This window comes from Mobula birostris, chromosome 5, assembly GCF_030028105.1.
Source record: "Mobula birostris isolate sMobBir1 chromosome 5, sMobBir1.hap1, whole genome shotgun sequence".
NCBI classification, from domain to species: Eukaryota; Metazoa; Chordata; class Chondrichthyes; order Myliobatiformes; family Myliobatidae; genus Mobula; species Mobula birostris.
In genome coordinates, this window is record NC_092374.1 from 172,028,156 (window position 1) to 172,045,580 (window position 17,425).

Below are 17,425 nucleotides of genomic sequence, written 5' to 3' on the forward strand. Positions count from 1 at the left end.
TTCTTGAAAGATCACGTTAATGCCTCCGTAATCTCTCCAGCTACTTCCTTCCTTCCGGTCCAGGAGATTCATCCACCCTCAGACTATTAAGCTTCCTGAGCACCTTCTCAGTTGTAATTTTCACTGCACAAACTTCACTTCCCTGACACTCTTGAATGTCTGGTACACTGCAGACATCTTCCACTGTGAAGACTGATGCAAAATACGCATTCAGTTCCTCTGCCATCTCTGCATCTCTCATTACAATATCTCCAGCGTCATTTTGTATTGGTCCTATATCTACCCTCGACTCTCCTTTTTCCTTTATATACTTAAAAAGGCTTTTAGTATCTTCTTTGATATTAGTTGCCAGCTTCTTTTCATATGGGGACCCATACCAAACTTCTTCAGCTGTCTGAGGTGAAAGAGGTGCTGTTGTGCTTTTTTTCACTGCACAGACCACACGAAATCCTCGTTGATGTATCTGCAGAGGAACTTACAGCTGTTCACCCTCTCAACCCCAGATCCATTGGTGTCAATGGGGGTTAGGCTGTCTCCATTCCTCCTGCAGTCCACAACCAGCTCCTTTGTTTTTGTGACATTGAGGGAGAGGTTGTTTTCTTGACACCACTGTGTCAGGGTGATGACTTCTTCTCTGTAGGCTGCCTCATTATTATTGGAGATTAAGCCAATCAGTGTAATGCCGTCAGCAAATTTAATTAGCAGATTGGAGCTGTGGGTGGCAACACAATCATGGGTATACAGAAGGTAAAGTAGGGGTCTTAGTACATAGCCTAGATTAGATTAGATTAGATTATGAGAACACTCAGTCCTCTTTTATTGTCATTTAGAAATGCATACATGCATTAAGAAATGATATAATGTTTCTCCAGAGTGATATCGCAGAAAACAGGACAAACCAAAGACTAACACTGACAGAACCACATAATTACAACATATAGTTACAGCAGTGCAAAGCAATACCGTAATTTGATGAAGAACAAACCATGGGCACGGTAAATAAAGTGTTAAAAGTCCCCGAGTCGATTGACTTCCGAGTCCCCGATAGCATGCGGCAAAAGGGAGAAACTCCCTGCCATAAACCTTCAGGCACCGTCAACTTGCCACTGCCTTGGAAGCAGCTGACCACAGCTAACACTGAGTCCATCCGTCCGAAAACTTCGAGCTTCCAACCAGCCTCTCCGATACAGTCTTCCGAGCGCCTTCAACCTTGCCCCGGCCGCTGAAACACGCAAAGCCGAGGATTTCGGGGCCTTCTGCTCCGGAGATTCCGGTTACCACACAGTAGCAGCGGCAGCGAAGCGGGCATTTCAGAAATTTTCCAGATATTTCTCCGTACTCTCACGTCCATCTCCATCAAATCAGAATTGTGCACTGTCCCCTACTTGACAGATAAGAGACATCACCACTGAAGTGGCCGCGCGTGCTGTCATCACGCCGCCATCTTTTTTTTTTGAGGGGTACCTTGTTGAGGGTCAGAGGGGCAGAGATGAGGCAGCCTACTCTTACCACCTGCTGGTGATCTGACAGGAAGTCCAGGATCCAGCTGCACAAGGCAGGGTGAAGGCCGAGGTCTCTGAGTTTTTTGTCGAGACTGGAGGGAATTATGGTGTTGAGTGCTGAACTATTATGCTGCTTTTGGATTTTGAGCAGTGTTTGTACACTCTGAAGGCAAGGTTTGAGCTACTTCTTTAAGAGTCAGCATCTTTTACCCAATACGTGAAATTTTATGCAAAATTTGTAATTGTTTTCAGTTATCCAAAAATAACAATTGGAACTATGTGCCTTTGACTTGTATTTGCAGCATACTTAGCCTGATGCTCATTTCTAACCTTTTTGTCTCCTTAGATAGCGGTTATCCTGCTTACCTGGGTGCACGTTTAGCCTCATTTTATGAGCGTGCAGGCCGTGTCAAGTGTCTGGGAAACCCTGAAAGAGAGGGCAGTGTCAGCATTGTTGGAGCGTAAGTGTTTCCACAGAAACCCAAAATATCTATCTCGTGTGCCTTTAAGGGAAGCTGCTTGGTTTGTTTTTGAGAGTGATACACTTTGCTATGGCCATTATTGAATCATGATTTATATTTATACTAAATAAAGTGAAATTGGCCTGGTACCAGTCCAGAATGTAAAGGAGAATTTCCTTCAAACCCTTAGAATTTCCTTCAAACACTTAGAATTTCATAAAAATATAAAATCTGAAATCAGAGAATAATGTACTTTTGGCCTATTATTCTTAGCTTTTGGAAACCATAGTTTTTCAACAGTTGTTTATAGTATATAATTCTGCAATCAAGAATTCTACACAAAATCCCACATTTACGTGAGCAAAGCAGCAAAATAATCCAGAGGAGATTGTTGTAATCTGATTATTGTTATTTGTAAGGTCTTGAGATGATATTTCAGTGGCATTACAGTTGATATGTTAAGCAACAATGCAGAAACATTCCTTGGTTAGCTCAGAGTAAGTGTGCATTTAGGTTCTACTTGGTAATTGCTCAGTATTGTCCCCTCATTCTGCAGTCAGTGAGCGTATAAGCTGCCAGTCACCCATCATTACCTCAGAATTCCTAAATCTATCAGAAAACAATGGTAGGTGGTATGGGCAAACAACAGGAATTCTGCAGATGCTGGAAATTCAAGCAACACACATCAAAGTTGCTGGTGAACGCAGCAGGCCAGGCAGCATCTGTAGGAAGAGGTGCAGTCGACGTTTCAGGCCGAGACCCTTCGTCAGGACTAACTGAAGGAAGAGTGCGTAAGGGATTTGAAAGTTGGAGGGGGAGGGGGAGATCCAAAATGATAGGAGAAGACAGGAGGGGGAGGGATAGAGCCAAGAGCTGGACAGGTGATAGGCAAAAGGGGATACGAGAAGATCATGGGACAGGAGGTCCGGGAAGAAAGACAGGGGGGGGGGGACCCAGAGGATGGGCAAGAGGTATATTCAGAGGGACAGAGGGAGAAAAAGGAGAGTGAGAGAAAGAATGTGTGCATAAAAATAAGTAACAGATGGGGTACGAGGGGGAGGTGGGGCCTAGCGGAAGTTAGAGAAGTCGATGTTCATGCCATCAGGTTGGAGGCTACCCAGACGGAATATAAGGTGTTGTTCCTCCAACCTGAGTGTGGCTTCATCTTTACAGTAGAGGAGGCCGTGGATAGACATGTCAGAATGGGAATGGGATGTGGAATTAAAATGTGTGGCCACTGGGAGATCCTGCTTTCTCTGGCGGACAGAGCATAGATGTTCAGCAAAGCGGTCTCCCAGTCTGCGTCGGGTCTCACCAATATATAAAAGGCCACATCGGGAGCACCGGATGCAGTATATCACCCCAGTCGACTCACAGGTGAAGTGTCGCCTCACCTGGAAGGACTGTTTGGGGCCCTGAATGGTGGTAAGGGAGGAAGTGTAAAGGCATGTGTAGCACTTGTTCCGCTTACATGGATAAGTGCCAGGAGGGAGATCAGTGGGGAGGGATGGGGGGGACGAATGGACAAGGGAGTTGTGTAGGGAGTGATCCCTGTGGAATGCAGAGAGAGGGGGGGAGGGAAAGATGTGCTTAGTGGTGGGATCCCGTTGCAGGTGGCGGAAGTTACGGAGAATAATATGTTGGACCCGGAGGCTGGTGGGGTGGTAGGTGAGGACCAGGGGAACCCTATTCCTAGTGGGGTGGCGGGAGGATGGAGTGAGAGAGAGTAGGTGGTATGGGGCCCACTTCCAATCACCATGACGATGTTTGTCCACTTTATAGAGAGATGACCATGGGAGAGAATATGTATGTTCTACTAAGTTGTTGATACCTCAAACTGATAATATCCAACCTGAACAACAGGAATTCTGCAGATGCTGGAAATTCAAGCAACACACATCAAAGTTGCTGATGAACGCAGCAGGCCAGGCAGCATCTGTAGGAAGAGGCGCAGCCGACGTTTCAGGCCGAGACCCTTCGTCAGGTCCTGACGAAGGGTCTCGGCCTGAAACGTCGGCTGGTCCTCTTCCTACAGATGCTGCCTGGCCTGCTGCATTCACCAGCAACTTTGATATCCAACCTGATCTCATTCTAAAGCACAAAATTCTGCGGATGTTCAAGATCCAACACATATACAATGCTGGGGGAACTCAGTAGATCAGGTAGCATCTATGGAAATGAATAAACAGCTGATGTTTTGAGTTGAGACCCTTTATCAGAACTATTGTTCGTTCCAGAAGTTTCTTTGTGGTGTATCAGGAAATCTGATAATTGGATCTGTATATATTCCTCTCATTTTTCTTGGTTATGCCCTCATTTGCACTCAGATTCTCTGTCTTCTCATTAGATCTTACTACAATTCTTTTTTGTCAATACTTCTAAAATGGAAGTTGCACCTAGATAAACTGGTTGCTTCAAATTATTGGGTGTTTTGTTTCAGTGTCTCGCCCCCTGGTGGTGATTTTTCTGATCCTGTAACATCAGCTACACTTGGCATTGTGCAGGTAACAAAACAACTTTAACATTTCTCTTGTCATACCGCTCCTGTAGCAATCAATAAAGCAGAAATTAATAAAATTTGTTTTTATCTACCAAAAGAAATAATCAAATACACTCTTGGTAATTGATTGGGAGCATATATATATATATATATATATATAGTGGTTTATCATCCAAAACAAACATTACTCAAGGTAGAACATTTTTAATTCTTGCAGTTATTCTGATTTTGTCTTTTTTGGGTTGTTTAGATGTATTACTGGAGTAATTGTGCTTAACTGTGTTTTTAAAACTGTAGAACACAGTACAGGCCCTTCAGTACTGTGCTGACCAAACATTCTCCTTTATACTTTTCTCCAATCACCTTAATATTATAACCACTGGGGAAAAGGTGCTGACTGTCTATTCTATCAACGCCTTTTATCATTTATGCACCTTATCAAGTAACCTTTTGTCCTTCTTCACACCAAAGACAAAAGCCCTAGCTCACCCCTTCCAAGTGTGGTCTAACCAGAGTTATATAGATCTGCAACATTACCTCTCGACCCTTGAACTCAATCACCTGACGAATGAAGACCACTACACCTCACACCTTCTTAACCATCCTATCAACTTATGCAGCAAATTTGAGGGATCTATAGACATGAATCCCAAGATCCCTTTTCCTCCACTCTGCTAAGAATCCTGCCATTAACCCTGTACTCTGCCTTCAGGTTCAACCTTCAAAAGTATATCACTTCATTTGAAAGTGTATCCCATGCCTCCAGACTTTCTATATGAGTCTACCATGGAGAACCTTGCCAAATACCTTGCTAAAATCCATATACACCCATCCACTGCTCTTAGTTCATCAATATGTTTTGTCACTTCCTCAAAGAATTCAGGCATGACCTGCCCCTCACATAGGGATGATAACTAATCCTAATGGGCCTATGCTTCTCCAAATTCTCATAAGTTTTGTCCCTAAGAATCCTCTCCAATAGTTTGTTCACCACTAATATAGACTCACTGATCTTTAACTCCTAGGATTATTCTTACTGCCTCTCTTGAACAAAGGAATAACCTTTGCCTCCCTCCAATCTTCTGTTACTTCTCCAGCAACCAGTGAGGATATAAGGATCATTGCCCAAGGTGCAGCAATCTCTTCCCTCGTTTCCCATAGTAACTTGGGGTATATCTCATCTGGCCCCAGGGACATAAAATGTTTTCAAGAGTTCCAGCACATCCTTTCTTAACATTGACATGTTCCTGAATATTAGCTTGTTCTAGACTATCTTCACATTCATCAAGGACCCTCTCCTTGGTGAATAGTGAAGCAAAGTATTCATTAAGGATCTCCTCTACTTTCTCTGACCCCAGGCACATTTCCTCTTCTTTCGCTGAACAGTCCTACCCTCATTCTACCCTCAGACTTTCTATTTTTCACCAAGCCAAGTGTCTGTAATGGCTGCAATCTCATAGTTCCATGCACTGATCTGATGTTCTTTCATCACCCTTGTTCCTGATACTTCTCACATTAAAATAGACACATTTCAACCCATCCAGCTGACTGCAATTATGCCCTATCCACTGCCTATCCTTCCTCACTGTCTCTCTACACTTACCGTTATACCAACTGCTCCATCCTTTGACCTATCACACTGGCTCCCATTCCCCTACCAACCTCCCCAACAGCTCTAGCAAATCTGCCTGCAAGAATATTGGTCCCTACCGAGCTCATGTCTAACCTGTCCGTTTTATGCAGGTGTTACCTCCCCTAGAAGAAATCCCAATGATCCACCAATCTGAAACTCTGCCATTGAGGTGTCCTTGATCCTGGCACCTAGGAGACAATATATTTTCTGGGAGCCTGTTTCACATCCATAGAATCTCTTATCTGTTCCCCTAACTATTGAATTCCCTATCGCCACTAATCTCCTCTTCTCCCCCTTCCCTTCCAAGCCACAGACCCAAACTCAGTGCCAGAGACCAGTCACTGCAGCTTTCCCCTGGTAGGTCATTGCACAAAACAGTATCCAAAGCAAAGAATGGCCACAGGGTTATCTGCAATATCTGATTTCCCTTTCCCTCTCATATAAAACATTGCATTGGATAATGTTGGTGTCATGTCTTGATACTTATCTAATCAAGAGGTATAGTGTACAAAACAGATTGAATTCTCTGGATTACAGACTACATCAATTGGATTTTCTAGTCTTTAGCTTGTGCTCTTGGTTTCTTTGTCATTTGTCTTTTTTCTTTTACCCCTTGCACAATTTATAATATTGAAGCTCTTTGGAATGGAAGGTCTGTTTTGTTAACAGTCTTCTTCTTTGACATTTTGATATCATGAAAATTGGCTTCACCATTTTGTTTGCTAACTTTGTCCTTGAGGTATTTTGGGGCTTGGATAAGAAGCTGGCTCAGCGTAAGCATTTTCCTTCAGTCAATTGGCTAATCAGCTACAGCAAGTATACCCGTGCTTTGGATGAGTATTATGAAAAGCACTTCACTGAATTTGTGCCACTGAGGACCAAAGCTAAAGAGATCCTGCAGGAAGAAGAGGACCTCGCAGAAATTGTCCAGCTTGTCGGAAAAGTGAGTTTGTTGTTTAATAGTGGCTTTTACAGGCTTCTCTGTAGAAGTGGGAAGCATGCATACACAAACCAGTTTCCTACCAGCTGATCCTTTTGAATCACACAAATCCTAGGTACCAAAAGCAGATAGGATATACAGTACAGAATCAGGGAGTTTGATCTAATAAGTTGGCACGGTGGCGTAGTGGGTTAGCATAATACTTTACAATGCCAGGAATCAGGTTCAATCCCCACCACTGTCTGTGAGGAGTATCCATCTTCTCCCTGTGATTGCTGTGGTTTCCTCTGGGTGTTCTGGTTTCCTCCCATATTTCAAAGCCACGTGGATTAGTAAGGGTTAGGAAATTCGAAGGCATGCCATGTTGGCGACACTTCGAGCTGCCCCCAGCATACATTCAAAAACTGTGTTGGTTGTTGATGCAAACAGGAATTTCGCTGTATCAGTGAACATGTGACAGATAAAGCTAATCTTTTATCAGACCATGCTGATATTTATGTTCCACTCAAGCCTCTTCCCTCCACTAAATATCAATACGACGTTCTGTTACCTTCTACCTCATATACTTTTCAGTCTCTTACATTCAACCATACCATTCGCACCAGCCACTCTATGTGGAAATGCTCAGCAGGTCGGGTTTCATCTCCAGAAAAAGAAGCAATAAACATTTTGGGTGGGCGATCTTTCATCAGTATACTGATGAAAGCTTCATAACCTGAAATGTCATCCCAGTTTTTCTTTTTGGTCATCCACTTCTTACTAGCTTAAAACTGTTAGCACTTTCTAACCTTCTACTGATCCTTTCTACGGGACACTAGGTCCGGTTGGTACACCCTATCTTTGTGCTAAAGTCAAGAGATTGAGCCAATAGGTTCTGCTTTTTAAATCGTAATCTGAACCCAAGAACACTTACAGGATCTCAGACCTTGCCCTACTTGTTTGTTTTGAAGTGTACTACAACAACTTACTTTACAAGTCACTCCCTTGCTCTTGCACTGGATATTGGCAGTATACCCTCTGGGTATACATTATTGTGCTACATTGATGCTGGCTGTCTCCCAGATCATAAAATCACCTATCCCCACATTCTCATTCTGCAGTGTGGAATTTCCACTTTGTGACATCGGAGCAATTCACATGGAAATGGATTGGAATGGTGATTGTATTCAATCATTTTAGCCTAGAAGTAGCTTGAGAAGTTAAGTTTGAATTTATTTTTCATTTTAAAGTCATTTCATAGTGACTTAAAATTGAATTAACTGAACTATCATTTCCTCTAAAGTAGTTGTGCTATAAGGCTGCTTTATTTCCTTCTATTTTATGGCTTAAAAGAAGTTTTGGATTCTGAAAGACTACTGAAGTTGCATACTCTGTGCAGTGTGAAAGTCAGTTTTATTTTAGGCAATTTCTTTTTGTTCATTTTACAATATATGTTATAAGTGAAACTAAAATCTTTGGCTCCTGATTTGAAGGGATGATCTCTGACAATTTTTTCTGGATTTGGATGATTATTTCAAATGTCTAAATTTCTGTGCAGGCATCTCTGGCAGAGACAGATAAAATAACTTTGGAGGTAGCAAAGTTGATAAAGGATGATTTCCTACAACAGAATGGATACACTCCCTATGATCGGTAAGTGTCTCAATCCCAACAAATGATGTAATTATTTTTGAGTGAAGTTTGAATTGAGAATATCATCCAGTACAAAAATGAAATGCTAAAAATCCAAAATAAAACAAAACTTAGGCATAAAGCAGGATGTCTAGAGGATGAAGCTAAACGTGTGTTTCTCATCTGTGTGAGGAGTAGAATGTTAACTCTTCAAGATGCTGTTTGACTCGTGTGTTCTGTATTTTCTGTTTTTTCTGTTATTACTCTGCTTATAAACCTGTTTGGCAATATTTAGCAATCAGTTGCAGCTTGTTTGTTTCTGTTGTATAGTTGAAGTGATTGGTAGTGATGAGAGAAAGGTTTTCTGTTTTGGACTATTCCAAATTTTTTTTCCATTGCTAATGAAAGTATTTGCTGGATAGTTGAAAATACCGGAAAGTTTGTATTGTTTCCCTCTATAGTGTCTCAGACAATGCTGAATGATTGTTTTACTAAAGAGATATTGTTGCAATGATTTATGTGCAATGTCACATCACTAACTATTTAATGATATTGCCAGAGACAGATGTCTGGGGATTGACTTTTTTTTCATAGAGGAGAGAACTAAAATGTTAGCCATGCCTGGAATTACCATGAGCATCACCAACACGTTAGGAAGTTTGACAACACCAAACCTGGTGATGTGGTGGACAGTGAAGGAGGTTGTTTAAGGTTACAACAGGTTATTGATCAACTGGAAAAGTGGACCAAGAAGTGGCAGATGGAATTTAACTCGTGTGAAGTGGCTCATTTCGAAAAGATATACTAGGGCCGGCTTTATATGGTAAATAACAAGGCCCTGGAGAACACTGAGACCTTGGTTGACAAGTACATAATTCTCTGAAAGCAGTGTCACAGATGGACAAGGTGTTCTGGTGTTCAGTTTACTATCAGACGAATATGATTAACCAAGAGTGTGTGTAGAAAAAGTCCACATGGATGTTGCTAGACTGTTGGCTTGGCTTGTAAGGAAAAGCAGAATAGGCTGAGACAAGGTTCCCTGGAACAAACAAACTGATAGGTGAGTGGCAATGATAGGATGGGTTGACAGTCTTTTTCCAGGGTAGGGGCAGTCTAAAAGCTAGAGGGCAGAATTTTATGATGAGGGAGAGCTGAGGCAAGTTTATCACAAAGGGTGGGTATCTAGAACAAGGTGCCAGAGGAAATAACAGCAGTACAATTACAACATTTCAAAACTATTTAGGTAGGTACGTGAAAGGAAGGGTTTAGACGGATATTGGCCAAATGCAGGCAAATGGGACTAGTTCAGGAAGACACTGGTCAGCTTAGATGAGTTGGGCTGAAGCACCTGTTTCCATACTGTGCAAGTATAGTCCTGGCTTTTCCAATTTGGTAACCAAGCTGCCAGAAGTGGTGATTGTTTGTATGAATACCACTGCGGTTCTTAGTGTAGAGTGTTTTTTTTTACTATCTCCGCTTTTTTAAAGAGTTATTTCCTTGGAGTTGTAGACAATCATTCTTTCTGGTTTTAGAGAGAAGAAATAAATTGGGATTCCTAATGGTGTAGCAGTTAACTGGAATTCTAATGATTATATTATGACTATTCAAAACTGCATGAATTTAATGAGATGGATATGGGGCGATTGGGAAGAGTTTTTCAGTGAGAAAAGGTTGAAGGAAGTACAAATGAAAAGGTGCTTGATGGGATTAAATTGTGGAAATTATGTTTAAATTTGCATTTTAGGCATTGTGATGGAAAGCAGGGAAATGGTTGAGTACGGTGTAAAAGGGATTGAATGATGGCGGCCATGATCGTGGATGACAGCTGAAGCCATAATCTTGGACAATGAACTGCTTGATTTGCTGCTACTTTTACTGAAGGAAGGATGTCAGGGAGTAGATTGCACCTGGTCAACATTCTGTAGAGCAATATTGTATGGTTTTGTCCAAGCGATTTGTTTACTGATTTGTAAGGTAATAAAAGTAGCTTTGTTCCTTAACAAAGGAAGAAATGGGTGAGCTACAGACTAGTTAGCCTGATATTAATGGCAGGGAATGTTTTAGAAACAATTGTTAAGGAAGTGGTAATGGGATATTTAGAAAATAACGGGATTAAAAAGACTCAACCTGGAATTGTTATAGAAAACTCATGTTTGAAGCCTGTAGTTTGATTTGAAGGTGTAAATGAGATGAGGGAGGGACCATGGATGTACAGAAGACCTTTGATAAGATGGCATGTGAGGTTATTAATAAAATTACTGTACAAGAATTTGGAAGTATCAGCTAAAGATTTGTTAATGGAGAGATACATATTAGGAATAAAAGGGTCGTTTTTGGGTTATGAAGCTTTAACTAATTGGGGAACACAGAAATTGGTGCTGGAGTCCCAGCTGTTCAGTGGTCGACTGAGTGGATCAAGTTTATTACGTGTAAGTTTGCTGATGATATTAATCTGGGTGGCAGTGCTATAATTATTTAATTTTTTTGTATATATTTTTTATTATTGGTTGTAGTATATATTCTGTGTTGCACTGTATTACTGGAAAACAACAAATTTCACAACATATGTCAGTGATAATCAGCCTGATTCTGATTGATGTTTTGACTAGGAGATTGTCCCATACTGAGCGACTGAGTAGATTAGGTTTTGTACATGGTATTTAGACTGACAGGTAATCTCATTGAAACATACAAAATTCAAATGGGCCTTAGTTACAGGGATCCTGTTTCCCTGGCTGGGATTAGTCACTGTCTCAAAATAACTATTCAAGAAGGAGGAGAAGATGGCATCGCAACGGCAGCGCGTGCGGCCTCTCCGGTGAATGATATCTGTAATCTGTCAAGTAGGGGACCGTGCACAATTCTGATTTGATGGAGACGGACGTGAGAGTACGGAGGAACATCTGGAAAACTTCTGAAATGCCCGCTTCGCTGCTGCTGCTACTGTGTAGTAACCGGAATCTCCAGAGCAGAAGGCCCTGAATCCTCGGCTTTACTTGTTTCAGCAGCTGGGGCTAGGTCAAAGGCGCTCGGGAGGCTGTATCGGAGGGGCTGGTCGGAGGCCCGAAGTTTTCGGACGGACGTGCTCAGTGTCGGCTGTGGTCGGCTGCTTCCAAGGCATCGGCAAGTTTACGGTGCCTGGAGGTTTATGGCAGGGAGTTTCTCCCTTTTGCCGCCTGCTATCAGGGACTCGGGAGTCAATTGACTCAGGGACTTTGAGACTTTTTTTTACCATGCCCATGGTTTGTTCTTCTTCAAATTATGGTATTGCTTTGCACTGCTGTAACTATATATTATAATTCTGTGGTTCTGTCAGTGTTAGTCTTTGGTTTGTCCTGTTTTCTGTGATATCGCTCTGGAGAAACATATCATTTCTTAATGCATGTATGCATTTCTAAATGACAATAAAAGAGGACTGAGTGTTCTCATAATCTTAAGTCATTCAGGACTGAAATGAGGAAAAAGTTATTCACCAAAATGGGTTGTGAATTTGTGTAATTCTCCATCCAAGAGCTGTGTAAATTCAGTCAGAGTATATTCAAGACCTGCATAGATTTTTGCATGCTGAAGGAACCAAGAGTTATGGGGTTGGTATAAAACTGCAATGAAGTAAAAAAAAAATTGGCCATGTGCAAGGCATCAAATGGCTAAGTCCTGTACTCTATTTTTAATGACAGAGTTGTTAAACCATGAGTTTGGAAGTAAGATTATTGTTGTTGGATTCTTACAAAGTTCTCTTATTTTCCCCAAGCTTCTGTCCTTTCTATAAAACAGTCGGTATGCTGTCAAATATGATTGGCTTCTATGATATGGCTCGACATGCAGTGGAGTCAACCGCACAAAGTGATAACAAGATCACATGGTCAATTATCCGTGAGCATATGGGAGAGATTCTGTACAGGTTGAGCTCCATGAAGTTCAAGGTAACCATGAAAATAAATGTGGTTTTCTCCAGCCTTCTTGTGTGCTTATATAAAATCTGTTGGTTACCCATTCCTAATATCTGACCATGAAATCTAAAAGGTAAAATATATAAAAGCTAGTTTTCACAAACCTACTTAATCACTCTTTAATTTGAGGCAAACATTTCAAACTCCCCAGCTAAGATGTACACAGTGTCTCCTCGCCTGATCTGGAAAAAAAAACTTCATTGCTTACAAGGCATCCCTCAGGTTTATTTATATTTGTTCGTCTCATCAGGAAGGAGGGCCAAGGCAAAGAATTTTTCAGCCCATTATGCCTTTAATAAATCTTTTTTTTAAAAAAAGTTAATTAAGATTAGTCAGTGCCAGTGAAAATCTAACTTGGGTTCCCATGCCCAACATCACTTAAGATGTGGGAACTGGATAGACAGCAGGTTGTGGCAGAGGTGATTTTCACAATCATCTTTTAAGGAATCATCTGCACTAGAGACTCTTAGCTTTTCCTTCAGCCTCTGGAAATACAGGATAGTTGGCATTCTGTGTCAGCGTCATGGGATAAGTGGCAGGTATGGGACATTGTGTACCATATGGGTCCGTTGCAACTCTGTCCTGACATCACAGACTCTAATAAGGAAAAATAGTCAGTAGTTTTATGTTCACAATTGGATGATACATTTTATTCCAAATTTAGTTAACAATTTGGCATGTCCCCTTTGACCCTGACAAATTCTTATGCACCACGGCTTGGCATGGCAACTACTCTGCCTGTGACCACAAGAAACTGCAAGGAGTTATGGACACAGCTCAGCACGTTACAGAAACCAGTCTCCCCTCTTTGGACTCTGTCTGCACTCCTCACTGCCTCAGAAAAACAGCCAACTTTATCAAAGATGCCTACTTTTTCCTCCCCCCTTCCATCAGACAAAAGATAACGAAGCATGAAAACTCGTACCTCCAGACTCGAGGACAACTCTTATTCCATTGTTATAAGAACAAGATGGACTCTTGACCTCACAATCTACCTTGTTAATGACATGGCATCTTATTGTCCACCTGCACTGCACTTTTTCTGTAACTATAGCACTTTATTCAGCACTGCCTTGTTCTACCACAATGCACTGTTGTAATGATTTGCATGCAAGACAGGTTTTTCAATGTACGTCAGTACATATGACAATAATAAACAGTTTGCCAATTTAAATTTAAATTCCCTACTGCACTATTGCAATTCAAATTTGTCCCTAGATCTACATTTCAGGCCCTTGTATCAGACCAGTAACCTAACAAACATGTCACAGTACCCTGTTGTAGAGAAAAAAGTGCAGTTTTAGGACATTTTCAGAAATAAGTACCAAAACTGACATGAAACATGATTTCACTTGTGACTTGCTACTTGCGAAGCATATCTGAATTATCTCTTGATGTGAATAATCTTTTCTTCCAGGACCCAGTGAAGGATGGTGAGGCAAAAATCAAAGCAGACTACCTACAACTTTATGAAGACATGCAAACTGCATTCCGTAGTCTAGAAGATTAAAATGGGTTTTCACTGAGAATACTTGAAACAAAACCTGTTTTTTCCCAGTATTTATGTTTTATTTTTGTTTCCTTGCATTCCTTTTCTATATTTAACTCACGTGTTGCATTCAATGTCTGGTTATTAATTCTCTGTTCAGACAGATAGATATAGTTTATTCTGGATGTGTTGGTACAAATGTGGGGTCTGCTTACCAGTAGTGAAACACGTTATCAGTATTCTGTCTCTGCCATAACTGGGATTGTATGCTTTTTATTTTCTATAAATCACAAGTCAAGTTCACTTTTTAACCACTGCTAATGTAACTGTAACCACCATCTCATTTCATAAGCCACTGGCATATATGAACTGTAAAGTATCCTGGTTATATTAGGCTTTTGTACATGTTCAGAGTAGTCATCATCATAAAGCTTTAATCTTGTAGTTTCATTGGCTGAAATCACAGCATTCAGAATTAACTGTTTTGGCATGAAGCACTTTTGTGAAACAATCACCATGTGTGATAAAGTCTTGTGACTTTTTGCCAGAATGAAACTGTGGGGAAGGGGAAGTCCGGTAATAGCAGGTCTGCCAGCTCCACTCTCAGCACCAGATGTTCGAGTTTGTGTTAAAGAGACACATGGAGAATTTATCTTTGTTGGATTCCAATAATTGACCAACTCTGTATTTGAACCTATAACAAACCCTAAATGCAGAACCAAAGATAGCCTTCAGATGGTTTATTTGTTGGACAAGATAAGTTTTAGTCTCTGGTAATGTAAGCTTTGCATAACTTTCCACCTTTGGATTTTATACAAAGCACAGGGTTTGGCATTCTGCCCTGATTCTATCTCCATTTACAGTACACTTAGTGTTTTCAGAATCTGATTCTTCAGTGGCTTTTGACAATCTTGGAGGTTTTCAATAAGAGCCACTTTTATCCATATGAAGAAGAGCCTAATACTACATTACCATTACAGCAGGTCACCTCTAGGTTTCAGAAACCTGTCAAATGTGAACTGATCTTGTTTTTATTGGATTGTGAGATTGATTCTAAGGCATGTTACTTGGCCAAGGAGGCTTTGGAAAGCCAAGTTAAAATATAAAATTATGGCAATAAAAAAAGGTGCAGTGAAATATTTTCAATTTCCCAATCTGTTTTTCTGTTGAGAAATAGTTAAACTGGGTTATATAACAGTCAAGGGTGTGATTCAGAAAACAGCACCAAAAGGATAATTGGCACTGCATGTAGGAATACAATGACGCCATCATTAACTTGGTGAGACAAATTTTTCAAACCAGAAAGGTGGATTTGTGGAGAAGTTATAGAATTTGTATATTTGGTATATGCAACAACAAACCTAGTGTAACCTGTTTAAAACTGGGTTCGCTTTGTTGCTTTTACCCATGTTGTTGAGTAACTACATTTGTATTCTTAAATTTCATTTTGTTTGACCATCAGAATCTTCCAGTTGCATCTCCCAAAAGCATGGCCTTTCTCTCAGAATTTTAACTGATGGGTAACATTTTTCTGTCTGCACGGGTTGATTTTAGTTCATAAGGTATGACTGGTCTGTGACTAAAACACTGAACTTCATGGTAAACAAGCTTAAGTCTGAGCTGAGTGTTGGTTTCTCATTTGTTGGTATTGTTACTGGATCGCTAAACCTACAGTAGGATATATTATTTTGAAGATAATGAGTCCAGTGTTACTTTAAAAAAAAAAGATTGTCTCATTGCTTTTATATCTAGTGGAAGGATTTTGTCCTTGCTCTGCTTTACCTAAAATGTGATGTTTGGAACTGTTCATTACACTCCCAATGCTCTGTTGTTAAAATTCTGATTGGTAAAAGAAACTTGCTTTTAGTGATTGTGTATGATAGTTTTAAATATAAAGCAAAAGATGTATGAAAGTCAGGTTAAAGCATTCCTCTCGGAGTTGAGAACAAAGTGAGCAGAGTTTAGAGTGAAAGTTAGTGTTAGTAAGCTAAATAGTTAATGTACAAGTTAATATTTTGAAGTCCCATACAAGGTTAACAAGAAATCACTATGATTAATATGGAATTTAGTGCTCATTACACAGGATCAAGAACATTGCCATGCTTAAGGCTCATGCCAGTTCGATATACTAATTTATGTTATAAATCTACTGTCGTTAATACAATGTAAGAATTGTCTATTTGTTTTCAGTCCAGTTTTGACAACCAACTTGTATTTTTCAAAATAGATTAAACTAATTTCCAATATATTATTTTACCAACTGGAAAATATTCTTAAATGTGCAATACTCATTATCTTAATAAAACTTGGAATGTAGACTACATTTTTTTAAAACTTGGTTTGAAGATTCTATCAAGATCACTTTCAGTTGTATATTCATTGGTCAATTGTTCACTTAAATGTCCAGGATTCAATTTGTCGAAGGTAAAAGAAATAAAGTCGATGCTGTAAATAACTTGGATTTGGCCCTTGGTGCTTTTGTGATTTTTCTTTTTCACCAAAAAAAAATTGAAAGGATGTTAATGCAGTAGCTTTGTAAAGAATGTTTAACACTTTCACTGTGAAATTGCTGAAAGGAATCAAGCCAGTGGAAATCTGTCTGACCTTTGCTAGCTTGGTCTAGAATGTTGGATCTTTGACTAAAAAGGAAAAACAAGTGCAAATAATAAATATCTGCGGCAAATGAAGGACCTAGAACAGAATATGTGGTTTCCTCAAATAACACCATTTTTGTAAACAGAAAGCACATGTAATTCTGATTCCTGCAGTATGAAAACAGCTAGTCACTGCGCTTCATTCAATCCCGCTGATCCAATTCATGGTGAAATCCTAATGCAGCAAATAGAAATGATATGTGGGTGTAATTAATTATTGCTCTATCAGATTTTAAGAATATATTTGGAATTTAAAGTGGTGATAAAATAACATCGTGATTAATGTAAGGCAATAATTGTTTGATTTTCTAATTTACTTTTCAAGAAATTGTTTCTCATGCACAGGATAGTTATGTTTTTAAAATTTAGTCATTGTGCAAAATTGTAAAAAAAAATAAGCTAAATAAAATTGTAATTGTGTTCAATGATCAGTAGTGATTTGTTTTCAGTGCCATGGGCTTTGTTTGCCCTAAGTACAACACTCAACATTATTGAAAAGGAGTCTTACGCTAGTAACATGAGGATATAATCCACAGGATAAAGATCTGAGGAACAGTGCAAAAGGGTGGGGTTTAATTTGATTTGTGACTTGAAGGATGCCAGATGATCTTGAAACAATTCTGAAGCATTCCATTATGTGTGAAGGGCTGGTTGGTAGAATTGTTGGCTTACTGGGAGAGGAAAA

At 40.0% G+C, this 17,425-nt stretch overlaps 1 protein-coding gene across 1 annotated transcript in view; it reads left to right on the top strand.

Annotated features, from left to right (window-relative positions):
- The window catches only part of atp6v1ab (ATPase H+ transporting V1 subunit Ab), a 40,707-nt gene extending 23,539 nt beyond the window's left edge, over nucleotides 1-17,168 (top strand). Inside the window, exons 10-15 of the mRNA XM_072258873.1 lie at nucleotides 1,849-1,963; nucleotides 4,404-4,467; nucleotides 6,836-7,039; nucleotides 8,574-8,668; nucleotides 12,399-12,570; nucleotides 14,015-17,168. Of these exons, the coding sequence (XP_072114974.1) occupies nucleotides 1,849-1,963; nucleotides 4,404-4,467; nucleotides 6,836-7,039; nucleotides 8,574-8,668; nucleotides 12,399-12,570; nucleotides 14,015-14,107 (743 nt within the window). The 3' untranslated portion in view covers nucleotides 14,108-17,168. The remainder of the gene's footprint in view (nucleotides 1-1,848; nucleotides 1,964-4,403; nucleotides 4,468-6,835; nucleotides 7,040-8,573; nucleotides 8,669-12,398; nucleotides 12,571-14,014) is intronic.
- Nucleotides 17,169-17,425: the final 257 nt, after the last annotated feature.